The sequence below is a fragment of the Propithecus coquereli genome, unplaced genomic scaffold (genome assembly GCF_000956105.1).
Source record: "Propithecus coquereli isolate 6110/MARCELLA unplaced genomic scaffold, Pcoq_1.0 Scaffold310, whole genome shotgun sequence".
Taxonomy (NCBI): Eukaryota; Metazoa; Chordata; class Mammalia; order Primates; family Indriidae; genus Propithecus; species Propithecus coquereli.
Window position 1 is genome coordinate 1,064,225 of NW_012148731.1, and position 14,371 is coordinate 1,078,595.

General features: G+C 33.7%; 1 protein-coding gene across 1 annotated transcript in view; it reads left to right on the top strand.

The window, feature by feature from the left end:
• PAPOLA (poly(A) polymerase alpha) overlaps window positions 1-14,371 on the top strand; it is a 66,327-nt gene that overhangs the window by 28,536 nt on the left and 23,420 nt on the right. Inside the window, exons 10-15 of the mRNA XM_012650078.1 lie at window positions 958-1,078; window positions 2,009-2,093; window positions 7,308-7,361; window positions 7,880-7,999; window positions 9,981-10,090; window positions 14,109-14,230. Of these exons, the coding sequence (XP_012505532.1) occupies window positions 958-1,078; window positions 2,009-2,093; window positions 7,308-7,361; window positions 7,880-7,999; window positions 9,981-10,090; window positions 14,109-14,230 (612 nt within the window). The remainder of the gene's footprint in view (window positions 1-957; window positions 1,079-2,008; window positions 2,094-7,307; window positions 7,362-7,879; window positions 8,000-9,980; window positions 10,091-14,108; window positions 14,231-14,371) is intronic.

The window sequence follows — 14,371 nt, forward strand, 5'->3', positions numbered from 1 at the left end:
TATCTAAATATTTTGTTAAAACTGAGTGGTTTTAGGAAAGCTTTTACCTAATGTTTACATGTGGCAGATAACCTATAAGCAGTATCACTTTAATTACCATGATGTAATTGTAAAAATTGGTTTAGATATCTCAAAGATAACAAAAACAAGGTTGGGCTAAAGAAGAGCTTCCATTCTGTTTCTTGGGAAATTATGACATTTACCGCTTACTCATTTTAAATATTAACAATATGTGCTTTATAAATAAAGAGAAATTTAGATTTTAATAAGCCTTTCTAGGTTTATGACATTCCAATTTTCTAAATTTATTATCTTACTACAATATCAAAAATTTTAAGTTCCGTTGAATTACATCAAGCTATGTCTTTTCAAATTTTCAAACCTCAGGGCATTTAATTTTGGAGAATATGAGTTTATGATTTGCACAGTATACAGATAAACCGTTAGTAAACAATTCCAGTATCTCTTTAAAATGATGTCAACATGGATAATGTAGTTTCACCATGTGTTATAAGCTTGAACTCCTTATAACTTAAGGGTATATTAATTTAGCTTTTCATCTTGTTTAAAATTAGTTTTACACAGAACGTTTTGTAGCATGATGGTTCTCTGAAATGTGATTGTGTGTACACCCCCATTTCTGTTGTTGAATAAAGAAAAACTAAACATCAGTAAATTTCCCAAGAGAACCTTTTTTTGCTCAGCAGGCACACTGTTTCTAGTAAGGTTGCCAAAATAGTCATGCCCGTGGTTGAAACAAATCGTTAGTTTAGAACAAATCTCTGATTCTATGAAGATTTCCTATAAAACAGTGTCTCCTTACATGATTTTTCTTTCTTAACTCCAGCTATGAATGAAATAAAATTTAATCATTGGTTCAGTTTAACAAGGGGTAAAAAGTCCAAGTATCTGTTGCATATGTACTTGAAGAAACTGATTGGCTGTTGTTGTATGTAGGTAAACCCCAGTGATAGGTACCATCTTATGCCTATAATTACACCAGCATACCCACAACAGAACTCCACGTACAATGTGTCCGTTTCAACACGGATGGTCATGGTTGAGGAGTTTAAACAAGGTAAGTGTTTATGCTTATGCTCTGCTTTATACACGAAGGATTTACCTACCGTTGTAGACCCAGTAGTCAGCTACGCAACTTAAATTGAAGTGGCATTCACTGAAGTGGATTTTGGTGTTTGTTTATTTATAATGGTATATATTTGAGAACTGACTCAAAAAAGTTTAATTCCTTTCAGGCAATTTATTTTTTAAGTTGGAAGCTTAACCAACACTGAAAACCATCAGAGGCTTATTCAGTGCCATACTATTGTCTTGTAAAATTAAAAATAATAGTTTGTCTGTACTGGGTGACAGATGCTTAGCAGATGCTTAGCAGGCTGTATATCCTGGGAAAGAGTTTTGAGCAGGATTGAGGCCAGACTGCCCATTATTTTGGAAGAAGCTTTCACCATTTTTGAACTCCAGTTGTACTGTTAATATGAAGGTGTAGCTATTACCAAATGTTATTTGAGGGAAGTAACTGGAACAAGACTGTTTGGTTTGACAGAAAGCAGTCAAGGAGACAGAATCAGCTGTTCGACCACCAACTTTAAATTTTGAAGTTTAAAATTCTTTCCTATTCCCTAAAGAGGCTTTTCATGGGAAGATGCCTCTATACTTTTAGAAACAACAGGAAACCTTTTTCCAGAAAGGCAATAAACAAAGTATATGGGAAATTTTTCTTAGGTAACTACAGTGTTTCAGTTTTGAGGAAAAGTCATTCCATGAGCATTTTAGAATAATGGCACTTTACCAGAAACCTGGCTCTCAGTCTTCCAGCTTTTTTGAAATGTGTTGTACCTATGTGAGAAAATGCTCTATAAAACTTCTGTGCGTTAAAATTCTGGTTTTAGGATTATAGTGAGTGCATGTGGTATGATTAAAATTATTTAAAATTCTAGATGGTTAGACTGCAGCATGCAAACATTCTAATATGTTTTTAATCTAGGTCTTGCTATCACAGATGAAATTTTGCTGAGTAAGGCAGAGTGGTCCAAACTTTTTGAGGCTCCAAACTTCTTTCAAAAGTACAAGTATGTATTTTAAGGCATGTCGGACATGTTGCTCTCTTTAAGTAATGGTTTAATGGTGGTATCTATATCATCTCTTCTTGCTAGACTAATCTTTTGTATTTACCTTTAAACATCTTCTATAGGATTTTCCTTCTTGTCACAAAGGACGTACTTACTGTTTTTAGTAAACTTTTTTTGGGGGGTGGGGGTCAAGGTAATGTGAAGCCCCTATAATTTTTCTGCCTTATCTAACTGAACTACTACGTTTGTAGCAACATCAGTTCAGTAGGCATATGTCAATCATGACCAAAACAGTAACTCTGTATACATTGGCAAATGAGTGAACTGTTAAAATCTGTAGTTAATATTGTCTACTAAGAAACTAAGTATTTTCATCTAATTCTGGAAACTTGTTTATCATTAAGATTCTTTATAACGTAGAGAAAGCTAATAATATGTCACTCTATAGCCAATTAAATGTTTTCAGTACTTACAGCACATTATTGGCTTACCTTTTTCCTCTAATGTTATTAAAGCCCCTTCAAATATTTCTACAAATAGTTTTCTTGGGATCTAAGTGGGTATAATAATTTTTATTAATGGTTTAATACCTTAGTACAGGTTAAAAGCCTTGTTGTGTTAATTTTGATGAAAAATGTAAGTTTAATAAATCTTATTTTTTTTTAAAACAAAAAACAAAAAACACAGACTTGCATACTTATTTGCCCTGGGCTGAAAACTTGCAGAAGTCCCATTTAAAAAAATTTTTTTTAATGCTTGAAATTTTCCTGACCATTTGATCTTGTGTTGGATTGTGTTTTGTAATCTAAACAAGATTGCTTTATGCTATTTCCCCAATTAAAAACAAGAATGATGACCTTCATGATGTCTCTGTGTTTTGTTTCTGTATCTTTTGCATGAAAAAGCAATAATGGAGCCAGTAATTGTGTTCTGGGAGCATTATGTTGTCAGTAAAAATTAAAATAGCATAATACTGAATGCTTTTGTTTTATTACTTACTCCTGATAAATTTTGCTTTCCATCTGTCAGGTAATTTTTCTTCGTTTTTTATTTTAACCAGTATTGAGGAAGTATCCTTGAGCATTTAAATTAATAAACATATATACTGATAATTTTAAAAGTACGATGTAAGGAAGACATAATTACATCCATCTGAGGAGAAGAATAAAGAAATTGGTCTTACAGAAAAGTATCAACATCTCTTAATTCCTGAGAATCAAAGATAAAGTTAGGTTCATACTTATTCGTCCCTCACTTCTTTATAGTTCTAACATGAGTAGAAAATACCTACTTTAGTGGCTTCCTTCACTGTAAGAAAGATTAATGTTGAAATTGAACAAACCTTGACTTTGTCATTTCATTTGAATAAATTCACATTATTAGAACTTTGTGCTTTTTAAAAAGTTTGCTTAATGTTTTCTTTTAGAACTATGCTTTGATCTTTGCCACGTAGTACCTATACGGTCTTTGATTAAAAGATGATATATTGCTAATCTTTATTGAAGTCTCCTAAAACAAATCTTCTTAGGTTATCAAAAACAACTTTAATTAAACATGTTAGATATAAGGAAATAACAACAAGTAGAAGAAATTATATGAGGAAAATTTGAATTTCAGCTGTGTACACTGGGAAAACTTGAAAATATGACAGTGGACTAATTTTATCCATACCATATTATAATTCTCCAAAAATTTTCCTCTTTAAGATACAGCGATGACTATAATCTGGCTTTGGGAGGTGTTCACAAATTTGAATTTTAAAGACATACCCTCATAAGAAATACCCTGCAGATTGGCTATACAATTGTATTGAAATCCTTAGTTTTCCCTTGAGTCAAAGTTGATTAAACCTTCTTTGAAGCATGTGCTAAAAGTACTATCATTTGTTATGTGTAGGATTTTATTGTTTTTTTGTTCCGTTTTGTTTTGTTTTGAGACAGTCTCATTCTGTTGCCCAGGCTAGAGTGCCATGGCGTCAGCCTAGCTCACAGCAACCTCAAACTCCTGGGCTCAAGCAATCCTCCTGCCTCAGCCTCCCTCCCCAGTAGCTGGGACTATAGGTGTGTGCCACCAGGCCCAGCTAATTTTTCTATTTTAGTTGCCCGGCTAATTTCTTTTTTTTGGTAGAGACGGGGTCTTGAACTCCTCACCTCAAGTGATCCTCCCACCTCGGCCTCCCAGAGTGCCAGGATTACAGGCGTGAGCCACCACTCCCGGCCTGTGTTGGATTTTAAATCGTGAAATACACCTGACGTTCTTGAAAGGGAGAGAACCATGGAGGAAATTTTGTTTGTCTTAAAAGCAAACTAATCACCTTCTAGAAAGATATCAGTGTTCCTTGAGAAAAAGGGGTAACATTTCATGAAGTTTTTAAAGAGTCCTAAAAAAATATTTTTTGTATTTCTCCTTCAGGATATTCAAGTTAACACTTAAATAACTAACAGTAAAATCATTACCATTAGAAAATGGGATACTTATTTCAGGTGTTAGCATTTTACTAGGAAACAAGGAGAGGTATTTGTGAAAATCACAGTGTTGTCATTTCGAGTATATATAAAATAATTTAGCCTTAAAATTTGTTTAAAAACTTTAAAGATAGTGAACTGTAACTCCTGGTCCTGAATTACTTAAGATAGAATTGCAAGCATTTTTGACTAATAAGAGATAAGTAAATTTTTCATTGTACGTATCTTAGTTATGGTCTTCTCAGGTAAAATACTGGCATGAAATGGCACAGAGACCCACTTACAGAATTTTTTATAAATAGCTATTAGGTAATAAAGCAACTAAGTGTTCTTAGGACTTCATTTTGATTCTTTGGGGGTACATTTATATCAAATTTTATTGGAAACTATATGATAATCTTTAAATTTGGGGAAAAAGTGACAATTGCATTAAGACTTCAAAGTCTCTTCATGTAGGCATTTGAGCATCTTCAGCATGATAGTTTTTAGACATGACAGTTGTGAAATAGGGGATCACATTTTTTGGTATAACAACAAAATAACATTTAGATGTATTTCTACTTGGTTTCTGTGGTTTGATAGGGATATTAAGAATTGAATACCAATCCGGGTTTTTAAAACTTAAAAATTAGGAAATTACAGAATGAAATTGTTATTTTATTTTCAGTTTTTTGGATGAGCCACTCATAAAATATTTGTAGGTTATTCCTGTTAATCTTAATTACTGCATTTTATGTCTCTCAATTCAAATTTGCTTAAAGGTGGCTGAGTAAAAGACATTCAACCTCAGCATAAATACTTGTTAGAGCTACTTTAACATTTTTACCTCTATGTAAATATATGCATTTGTGCATAAAAAATGTACAAAGTAGATACTTCCCCCCCTTTGATTTCTGCAAGAAATAAAATTGAACTCGATAGGCTTCAACTCTTTAAACTTTCTGCTGTCAACAAAATTAGATTCAAATGGATTGTTTATTTTCCCTTCATAAATGGAGAACATTGTATATCAATTAAGCTTTTGTTGAAGACTCAGGTCATTATTAAGAATCTTCATTTTGAGTTTTTGTATGCATGCCTGATTTTTATATTTTTATACTTTGTTGTCTTCTGTTACAAGTTGCTATACTTAAGTGAGAAACCTCATCTCCCTTACTTTTTTTTTTTCCTTTTAGTTCATTTTTGATGTCTCGGGGACCTAGAAGGTTACTGAGCTTGTTAGGATTTTGTTTGATTTAAGAGCATTTAGGACTCTAAGTATGGGTTTCTCTATATGTATAACGCATGAGCTTTTAGTGCTTTTATGTGACTTTTATTGACTTATTTATTTGGGCCATCTGTGTTTTCTCTGTATTTGGCTTGTTCCAAATAATGCTGAACAAATTAAACTGGTAAAGGAAGTATTGGTCTGTATGGAGTTGGACTGCTTATTCACTTATCTGTGTATTCCTTGTTTTTATGTATTTACCTGTGTTACCTTAAATGTATACATTTGAACTTCACAATATTGACAATAAGAGGGGTACTATTATCCCATTTTACATAAGTCTTAGAATTGTCAAGGGTTACATAGCTCTGAAGAATTGGAAGCATTTTTCAAATACTTTGTGAGCATAATTAATAAATGGTCGATTGGACTATTTTAAAGGGAGTATGGTTAAAAAATGCTTGAAATTGCCAAACCTTTGGCAAATCTTTTGAGGTAACCTTACCTAAAAATATCGTGTATTTTTGGCTAAAAAATTTTCTTTGAACTATAATTTGTAGTTTTTCTCTGAATCTAGGTCAGAATTTTGCAAAACTTTTTAAAATGTGATTGAGAATATAGGAAAGATTTCAGACTTTTAAGAGAATAAAATAATTTTAAATTTTGGTTATACAGCCATTTTCCAAATTAGTATCTATACTAAATACTAATGATGTCAGTTTGCTTTCTGAGGTAAAGTTTCCAGTGTGAAGTTTGTCTTCCAACTCTTCTAAAATGGATACTGTAGAAGAGTGTATTGGTCTGAACTTTTTTTCATCTTAGGAAATTGAATCATAGTAATTACACTTTGGTTTTAAATAGTTTGTTTTAAAAAGACTTAGATATTTGGTCATGATGGTATTTTCTCAATTGAAAACTTACCTTTTTTTCTAATTTGAGTGGGATTAAATTTCTGATAGAATTCAGATTTGTTTGTTGCTCTCACGTTAGTGATGTCAGTTTTTTTGTCTTAGAAATAAATTTTTATCGTTGGGAAAAATAACGGGGCCTAATTTCAATATTCAGTTTAGTTTTCCCTACCATTTAATTTGAATTGAAAAGTACGATGTGTTTCACATTGTTTTGGAAGTTACCGTTGTAATATATATATTTAGTGATACGTTTTTGTGGCTAGAACCCTGGTTTTTTGTTTTCCATTGAAACGTTTTTGTTTTATAGGTTATATTTTAGTGAGCAACTCTTTTATAGGTAGAGTGCTCTATTGGTGTCATTGAACAGTTATTAGTGTTTATTCAGCCTTCTTGAATTAAGCAACTTTATTTGCTAATTATTCACAAAATCACTATCTTTTTGAGAAGAATTAAAATTGCCAGTACTTAGAAATGTGTGGAATATAGCATGTGATTTTATGTGCATATTTGACATTGTAGTCCCCCTTGCTAAGTTGATGTTGATCTGTAAGGAAGCTTGTTACGTTATGGTTTAATATCCATCACAAAGCACGTAAATAAAATAAATAGCATGTTGTCTTTATCTTCAAAGGCATTATATTGTACTTCTAGCAAGTGCACCAACAGAAAAACAACGCCTAGAATGGTGAGTATAAGATTAGACTTTACAGAAAAAATAAACGTCAGAATGAATCAGATAGCCACAGAATGAATACACGTAGGAGATGGGAGGAAGTCCTTAAAACATCCAGTTTGGTTTGATTTGTTCCTAATTGGAACTTTACTATTTATAATGGAAGTATAGATTCATATACATATACAACTTATTTGTTTTATAGAAATCCATGTATTATTTCTTAAGTGCTTTGGTTTAGCTTACTAATTTGTCTTTAAATATTTGTGGGAATAACTTTTGTAACCTTGCTGGTTTGAATGAAGTGTATCTTGGTTCTCTTTTCCCTCTAGTTGAGTATTTTTGGGTAGAGCATAAAGCTTTTGGTTTTATCTTTGGGAGTTCAGCCAGTTGAACTGCCCTGGTGTGTGTTTTAAATTATTTATGATCTTCATATTACTTCTTTACATGAACATTTGATTTTGTGCATTTGATTTTTTTTTTTAAAGTTAACTAAAACTTTTCATTAATACTAAGTGACGTTTGTTCAGGGTGGGCTTGGTGGAATCAAAAATTCGAATCCTAGTTGGAAGCTTGGAAAAGAATGAATTTATTACACTGGCTCATGTGAATCCCCAGTCATTTCCAGCACCCAAAGAAAATCCTGACAAGTAAGCAGTCTTCTAATTCAATCTAATCTCTTCCTTTTTTCAACTTTTATTCATAGAAACTTTTACAGACAAGTTTTATAACTAGTATCACTACTCTCTATTAATTACATATGGCTTTAAAAAATTTGGAATTTATAAGTTTTTCCTGACCAGATGCATTGAAGAGAAAGACTATTTCTTGAGAAGAATTGGCACTGAAATAAACCTTTTCTGATAATAGTCTCTTAATTCTATTAACTACAGTTCAAATTCTGCTCATCTGCTCCAATACTATCTTTAGGATTGCTTCTTAACATTCCTTCTCACTTTTTGTACAATAGTTGTTGAGATAGCTGCTGTATACTATACATCAATCTTTGCTTCTTATTTTAGTTTTTTTAAAAAAAGGGAACATATTTTGATTTGACCCCACAAAAATGTGATTTGTGATTGATTCTGGACCATTGAGGAGATACATAAAATAAAAGCAGGCTTACTTTACCCTTTTCAGGTTCCTTTATATAGGTCAGTTGCTGGTTTGATTGTTGCTGTTATTATTAATGAGACTCTACCTATACTTCGTTGCCTTTGGAAAGATTGGGGAGTATTAGTAATGAGCTTTTTGAAAAAACAAAACAGCATTAAAGAAAGATTTAAAAATACAGCTGAATGGATCACTTAAGTTTGTGTTGTTATAGAATAATTATTCTTACAAAGATTTTTTCTTTTGTAATCATGTAAAAGAAGCTTTTGACCTTTTTTTAAATAATTTCTTAGTTATTGCAATCTTTTTTTTTTTCTTCTTTTTTTTTTTTTGAGATAGAGTCTCACTCACTTGTCTTGAGTAGAGAGAGTAGAGTGCTGTGGCGTCAGCCTAGCTCATAGCAACCTCAAACTCTTGGGCTCAGTCAGTCCTCCTGCCTCAGCCTCCCAAGTAGCTGGGACTACAGGTGCACACCATGACACCTGGCTAATTTTTATGTTTTTAGTAGAGAGGGGTCTCGCGGTTGCTCAGGCTGGCCTCGAACTCCTGAGCTCGAGCGATCCACCCGCCTCGGCCTCCCAGAGTGCTAGGATTACAGGCATGAGCCACTAAACCCGGCCCAGTTATTACAGTCTTAATTATTAAAAGATTATATGCTGGGGCCGGGTGTGGTGGCTCACCCCTATAATCCTAGCATTCTGGGAGGCCGAGGCGGGTGGATCGCTCGAGCTCAGGAGTTCGAGGCCTGCCTGAGCAACCGCGAGACCCCTCTCTACTAAAAATAGAGAGAAATTAGCTGGACAACTAAAAATGTATACAAAAAAAATTAGCCAGGCATGGTGGTGCATGCTTGTAGTCCTACCTACTCGGGAGGCTGAGGCAGAAGGATTGCTTGATCCCAGGAGTTTGAGGTTGCTGTGAGCTAGGCTGATGCCAGGGCACTCTAGCCCAGGCAACAGAGCAAGACTCTGTCTCAAAAAAAAACAAAAAAAAAAGACTGTATGCTGTTCCATTCAGGGGATAAACCATTAAATGTTCAGAAGTAGCTAAATCACTAATTGCTCTATGCTTCTATTTATTTGGAATTTTAAATTGGATTTTAAAAGTTTAAGAAATATAAAATTCTAGTTAAATTTTTGTATCTAGAAGAGAAGATCCTTTTTTGTTTCAGAGTTTTCTAAAAAGCATTATTCTTTTTCCCTCCTTAGTTTAAACATACTTTTTCTTTGATTGCAGTGCCTTTGGTACTTTCAAATCATTATTAAAAGAACATTAGCCCTCAATGTACAGTTGTAAGAGGATATTTGTCCTGGAACTCTGATTGTTTATATATTAATACGAATATAGAGGATGGGTTGTTGGGAAGGACTTTAAGTTTTGTTGGAGTTTGGGCTTAAAGCTTGAGTTTGCTCATATATTTGTATTGCAGATTCTCCCACATGGCTCAGATTGTCAGCCGTGTTGATAATTATATTTTCATGAAATCCTGATAAACTGTGATAATTTTCTTCTTTGCAGGGAAGAATTTCGCACAATGTGGGTGATTGGGTTAGTGTTTAAAAAAACGGAAAACTCTGAAAACCTCAGTGTTGATCTCACCTATGATATTCAGTCTTTCACAGACACAGGTATGTCTCTACTTGGGTAATGAAAACATTCAGGTGTTTGCATATTTGAATTTGTCTTGATGTACAACATAGTAATGTTTATAATAACTTGAAATTATTTGGGAATATTAAAAATGATCATCAAAATAATGGCTTTATATTATATTAGTTACTAGCTTCAGTAATGTCAAATATAGGTTGAGTATCCATTATCTGACATAGTTAGGACTCGGTGTTTAGGATTTTTTTGTATTGTTTGGGATTTTGGAATATTTACATTATCCTTACCAATTGAGTATTCCTGATCTGAAATGCTTCAGTGAGCATTTCCTTTGAATTTCATGTCAGTGCTCAAAAGAATTTTGCATTTTGGAGCAGCTCTGATTTTGGATTTTCGGATTAGAGGGATACTCAACCTGTATAGAGATGATTTTTCTCTCTTGTGATAGACCGTACAGTTAAGTAGAACTATTTTAAATTTGGCTTGTCTGCATTTCCTTATGAAATTGGAAACGACGTGAGTGTGTATGGTTGTCTAAAAGACTGAGTCTGTGTCTGACTGCTTTAATCGTCTTGAACTTTAGAAATTGATAAAGCTGAACTTATGGTGACTTGAAGAAATTTGTCTTGTGTGTCAAATACAGATTCAAGTGTTAATTCATGGGCAGGGATTAGAGTGATCGAGTCTACATTTCAGATTGACTGTACCCTGAGACATAAAAGGTAGTATGTTTTAACCAAAGACCAACTGATGGATGTAGTTGAGAGACTCTAAGACTGTATGTAGATGCACAACTTTTCAAGAGAATAGTGAATATGCATCTGTGCATTTTCCTTGAAGACGGACCCTATTTTCTCTCTGGCATTGTCCCCCTCCTCCCTGCTTTAAAAAATTCTAAAAGTGGTATTTTTATCTGTCCACTCTGAGGAATTTTCCCTGGAGAATATTCAGATTTAACATTAAAAATTTTTTTACCTACTTAGAGAAGGAGAGAAAATATTGGTGATAATTTGTAAGAAAATCAGTGTCACATACTAACTGTGATATGAAGGAGAAATAAAGGAAAAGAATATATATTTGTGTCAATGCTAAGGTATGACATCAGAAGATATACTTAAGTGTCAGGTGATTGTACTTTATGTAGATCACTAGCAATGTGACATCTGTGAATTCTGACTGATACAGGTGTTACTTCTAGTGATTCTGATAGCACCAGCAGTGTTGGCTTTGGTGAGATGACATGATAAAAGTGAAAGTCGCAAATAAAACAAAAGGTGATCTAATTTTGATACCATTTGAGTTGTGTTCCTAGAAATTTCAGATTAAAATACTTTATTTTTAATGTAACTTTAATTCTTAGTTCAAATAATTGCAAAGTAGGATTTTTTATGTTTAGGAATGTAGGGCATGGTACAATTCTTCCCTGGGTAGAACTTTCCATATTGAAGGATGCCTATTGTCTCTAGCCAGTAGCAACTGTTAATCATTGTGAAACAAAAATAACCCTACAGATTTTTAAAATGTCATATGTAGGATGATGTACCACCTGCTAAACACCACAGAAGTGTTTTTTTCTAAAGTGAAGATTCTCATGTCAACTTTATTTATGAACTAACAAGTCATGGAGAGATATTTGAATTAGAAAATTTGTTTTGGGCCAGGCGCGGTGGCTCACGCCTGTAATCCTAGCACCCTGGGAGGCCGAGGCAGGTGGATCGTTTGAGCTCAGGAGTTCGAGACCAGCCTGAGCAAGAGCGAGACCCCGTCTCTACTAAAAAAATAGAAAGAATTAGCTGGACAACTAAAAATATATAGAAAAAATTAGCCGGGCATGGTGGTGCATGCCTGTAGTCCCAGCTACTCGGGAGGCTGAGGCAGAAGGATCGCTTAAGCTGAGGAGTTTGAGGTTGCTGTGAGCTAGGCTGACACCACGGCCCTCTAGCCCGGGCAACATAGTGAGAACTCTGTCTCAAAAAAAAAAAAAAAGAAAGAAAATTTGTTTTGTACGTTGTGTCCAAGTTGAGCTGTTTATTAAAGAGTATACTAATGAACCATCGAGATTTTCAAGGATCTTTTAGGTATTTTGGAAAGGAAATATTTAGTTGTCCTGTATCTTGAAACATTTTAATGGAATACTTCATGAAAGTTGTTTTTATTATTTTTTTTTTTGTAGAGATGGGTTCTCACTATGTTGTCCATGCTGCTCTCAAACTCCTGGCTTCAAGCGATCCTCTCGCCTTGGCCTCCCAGAGTGTTGAGATTACAGGCCTGAGACACACCGTGCTCAGCCATATGGAATTTTTAAAAATATTTCAGAATTTAGTGTCAGTTAATAACTCATATTTGAAATAGATGGTAGCATTTAAAAAACATTTAACATATTCAGAATACAAATTTTTATACCTAGTTCCCTCTAACTTCTTTTCTAGTTGTTCTAGTTATTCATGCTAGAAACTTCAGAGTCATTTTTGACTCTTATTTTTCCTCTATTTGATATTAATCCATTATAAAATCTTTTTGTCTCTTTTTTCAGAATACATTGAGATTTTTTACTACTTAATGCTTTTCCCGCTGCTCTCACCCTAGTCCCAGCCACGATTATTATTGTTTCGGATTACTGCCATAGCCATGGGCTTTCTGTTCTGCCCATGCCCCTCAACTATTTCACCTACCATCCAAATGATATTTTTCAAATAGGTCATGTCTCACCTGCTTAAAACCTATAATGGTTGCCCATCTCACTCACCATAAAAGTCCAAGTCCTTACTGTGGTGTGCAAGCCTCTTCCTGATCTGGTTTTCTCATGTCCCTGACCTTACCTCTTAATATAAGTTCACAATCCTTCATCTATATGTCTTGGGCTAGAAAGGCAATAAAGTTAGTAAGTAATCTACCCAGTGGGGCCTCGGTCACCTTTTGGCAATCAAAAACAGTGTTTATGCAGGGAACTGTTGATATTCACATTAAAATAGCTACAGATAGTTCAGAACAGGGTTTGTTGATGAGTTTTGTTGCCATTCTTAGGAAAAATTTTTGTGTTGGGAGTTTTTGAGATTTTAGAGTTGCAGATAAGGAATTACAGATCTCTACTTTTCCTCTTCCCCATTTGCGATTTTGTTGTTTCTCAGACAGTCCAGGCATGTTCTCTGGCTCAGGGCATTTTGTTCTTGATTTTTGCTCTTCCTGGAATGCTATTCCATGTGGTACTCAGCTCACTTCTTCATGTTCATTTAAATCTTTAGTCACATGTCAACACAGCTTCCAGGCTGATCTTCCTATCCTCTTCCCTACTCAGTTTTTCTCCAGAGTGCTTCATCATCATCTGACACAGAATGTATTTTACTTCTTTTTTTTTTCTTTATTCACCCCACTAGAATGTAGACTTTGGAAGGCTCTTTTGGTCTCCAATGTCTGGAACAATGTGAATGCAGTATAGGTACTCATTAGATATTTTTTGTATGACTGAATTTTTCCTTTGTTGTGCCCTCTGGAACTAAATAATTTGGATTGATTTATTTGTACCATTTTCTTTTTGTACTTGTGGCCTCTGTTATTTGAGTTATTTCTCTAATAGAAAATATGGCATTAGTTATCTTAAAATTTTATCTTGCAGATTCTTGTAAAGGTGGTTTTGGAGATAGTTTACTAAGTTTGACTTATTTTACTACATATGTTCCATACTTGGATAAAGTTTTAAATAATAATGGTAGCTTAAAAGGGTCTGGGTTTAGGAAACCTGTTTTCTCCAATTCTGCCATTTCATAAAGAGTTACTACTTTAAGAGCTTTTTAAAGAATTACTATACTGAAAGAATTAATATATTTTTGCTTTTATTCATTATGTATACCTTGTGCTAAAAGGAGAGTTTGCTCAGGCATTGAATTATATCAGATTAGAGATGGGTCTTGACCTGATAAATTTACAGATATGCAGTATTGATGGCAAAAGGATCTGTACTTAGAATAGTTTCTCTGGAGTGAATTTAACTGCCTTTATTAAAATGTTTCTATTTTTCCTAACAATTTCCTAATTGTGTAGTTTATAGGCAAGCAATAAACAGCAAGATGTTTGAGGTGGATATGAAAATTGCTGCAATGCATGTAAAAAGAAAGCAACTCCATCAACTACTACCTAATCATGTGCTTCAGAAAAAGAAAAAGGTAAATTTAGAAAGTACTTACAAAAGCATTACTAACTGTTTTATGCATCTTGAGTATCAGTATTTTAGAATTTAGTCTCAGTTAATAAGTCATATTTGAAATAGATGACAGCATTTAAAAAATATTTTTTTTTTTTTTTTT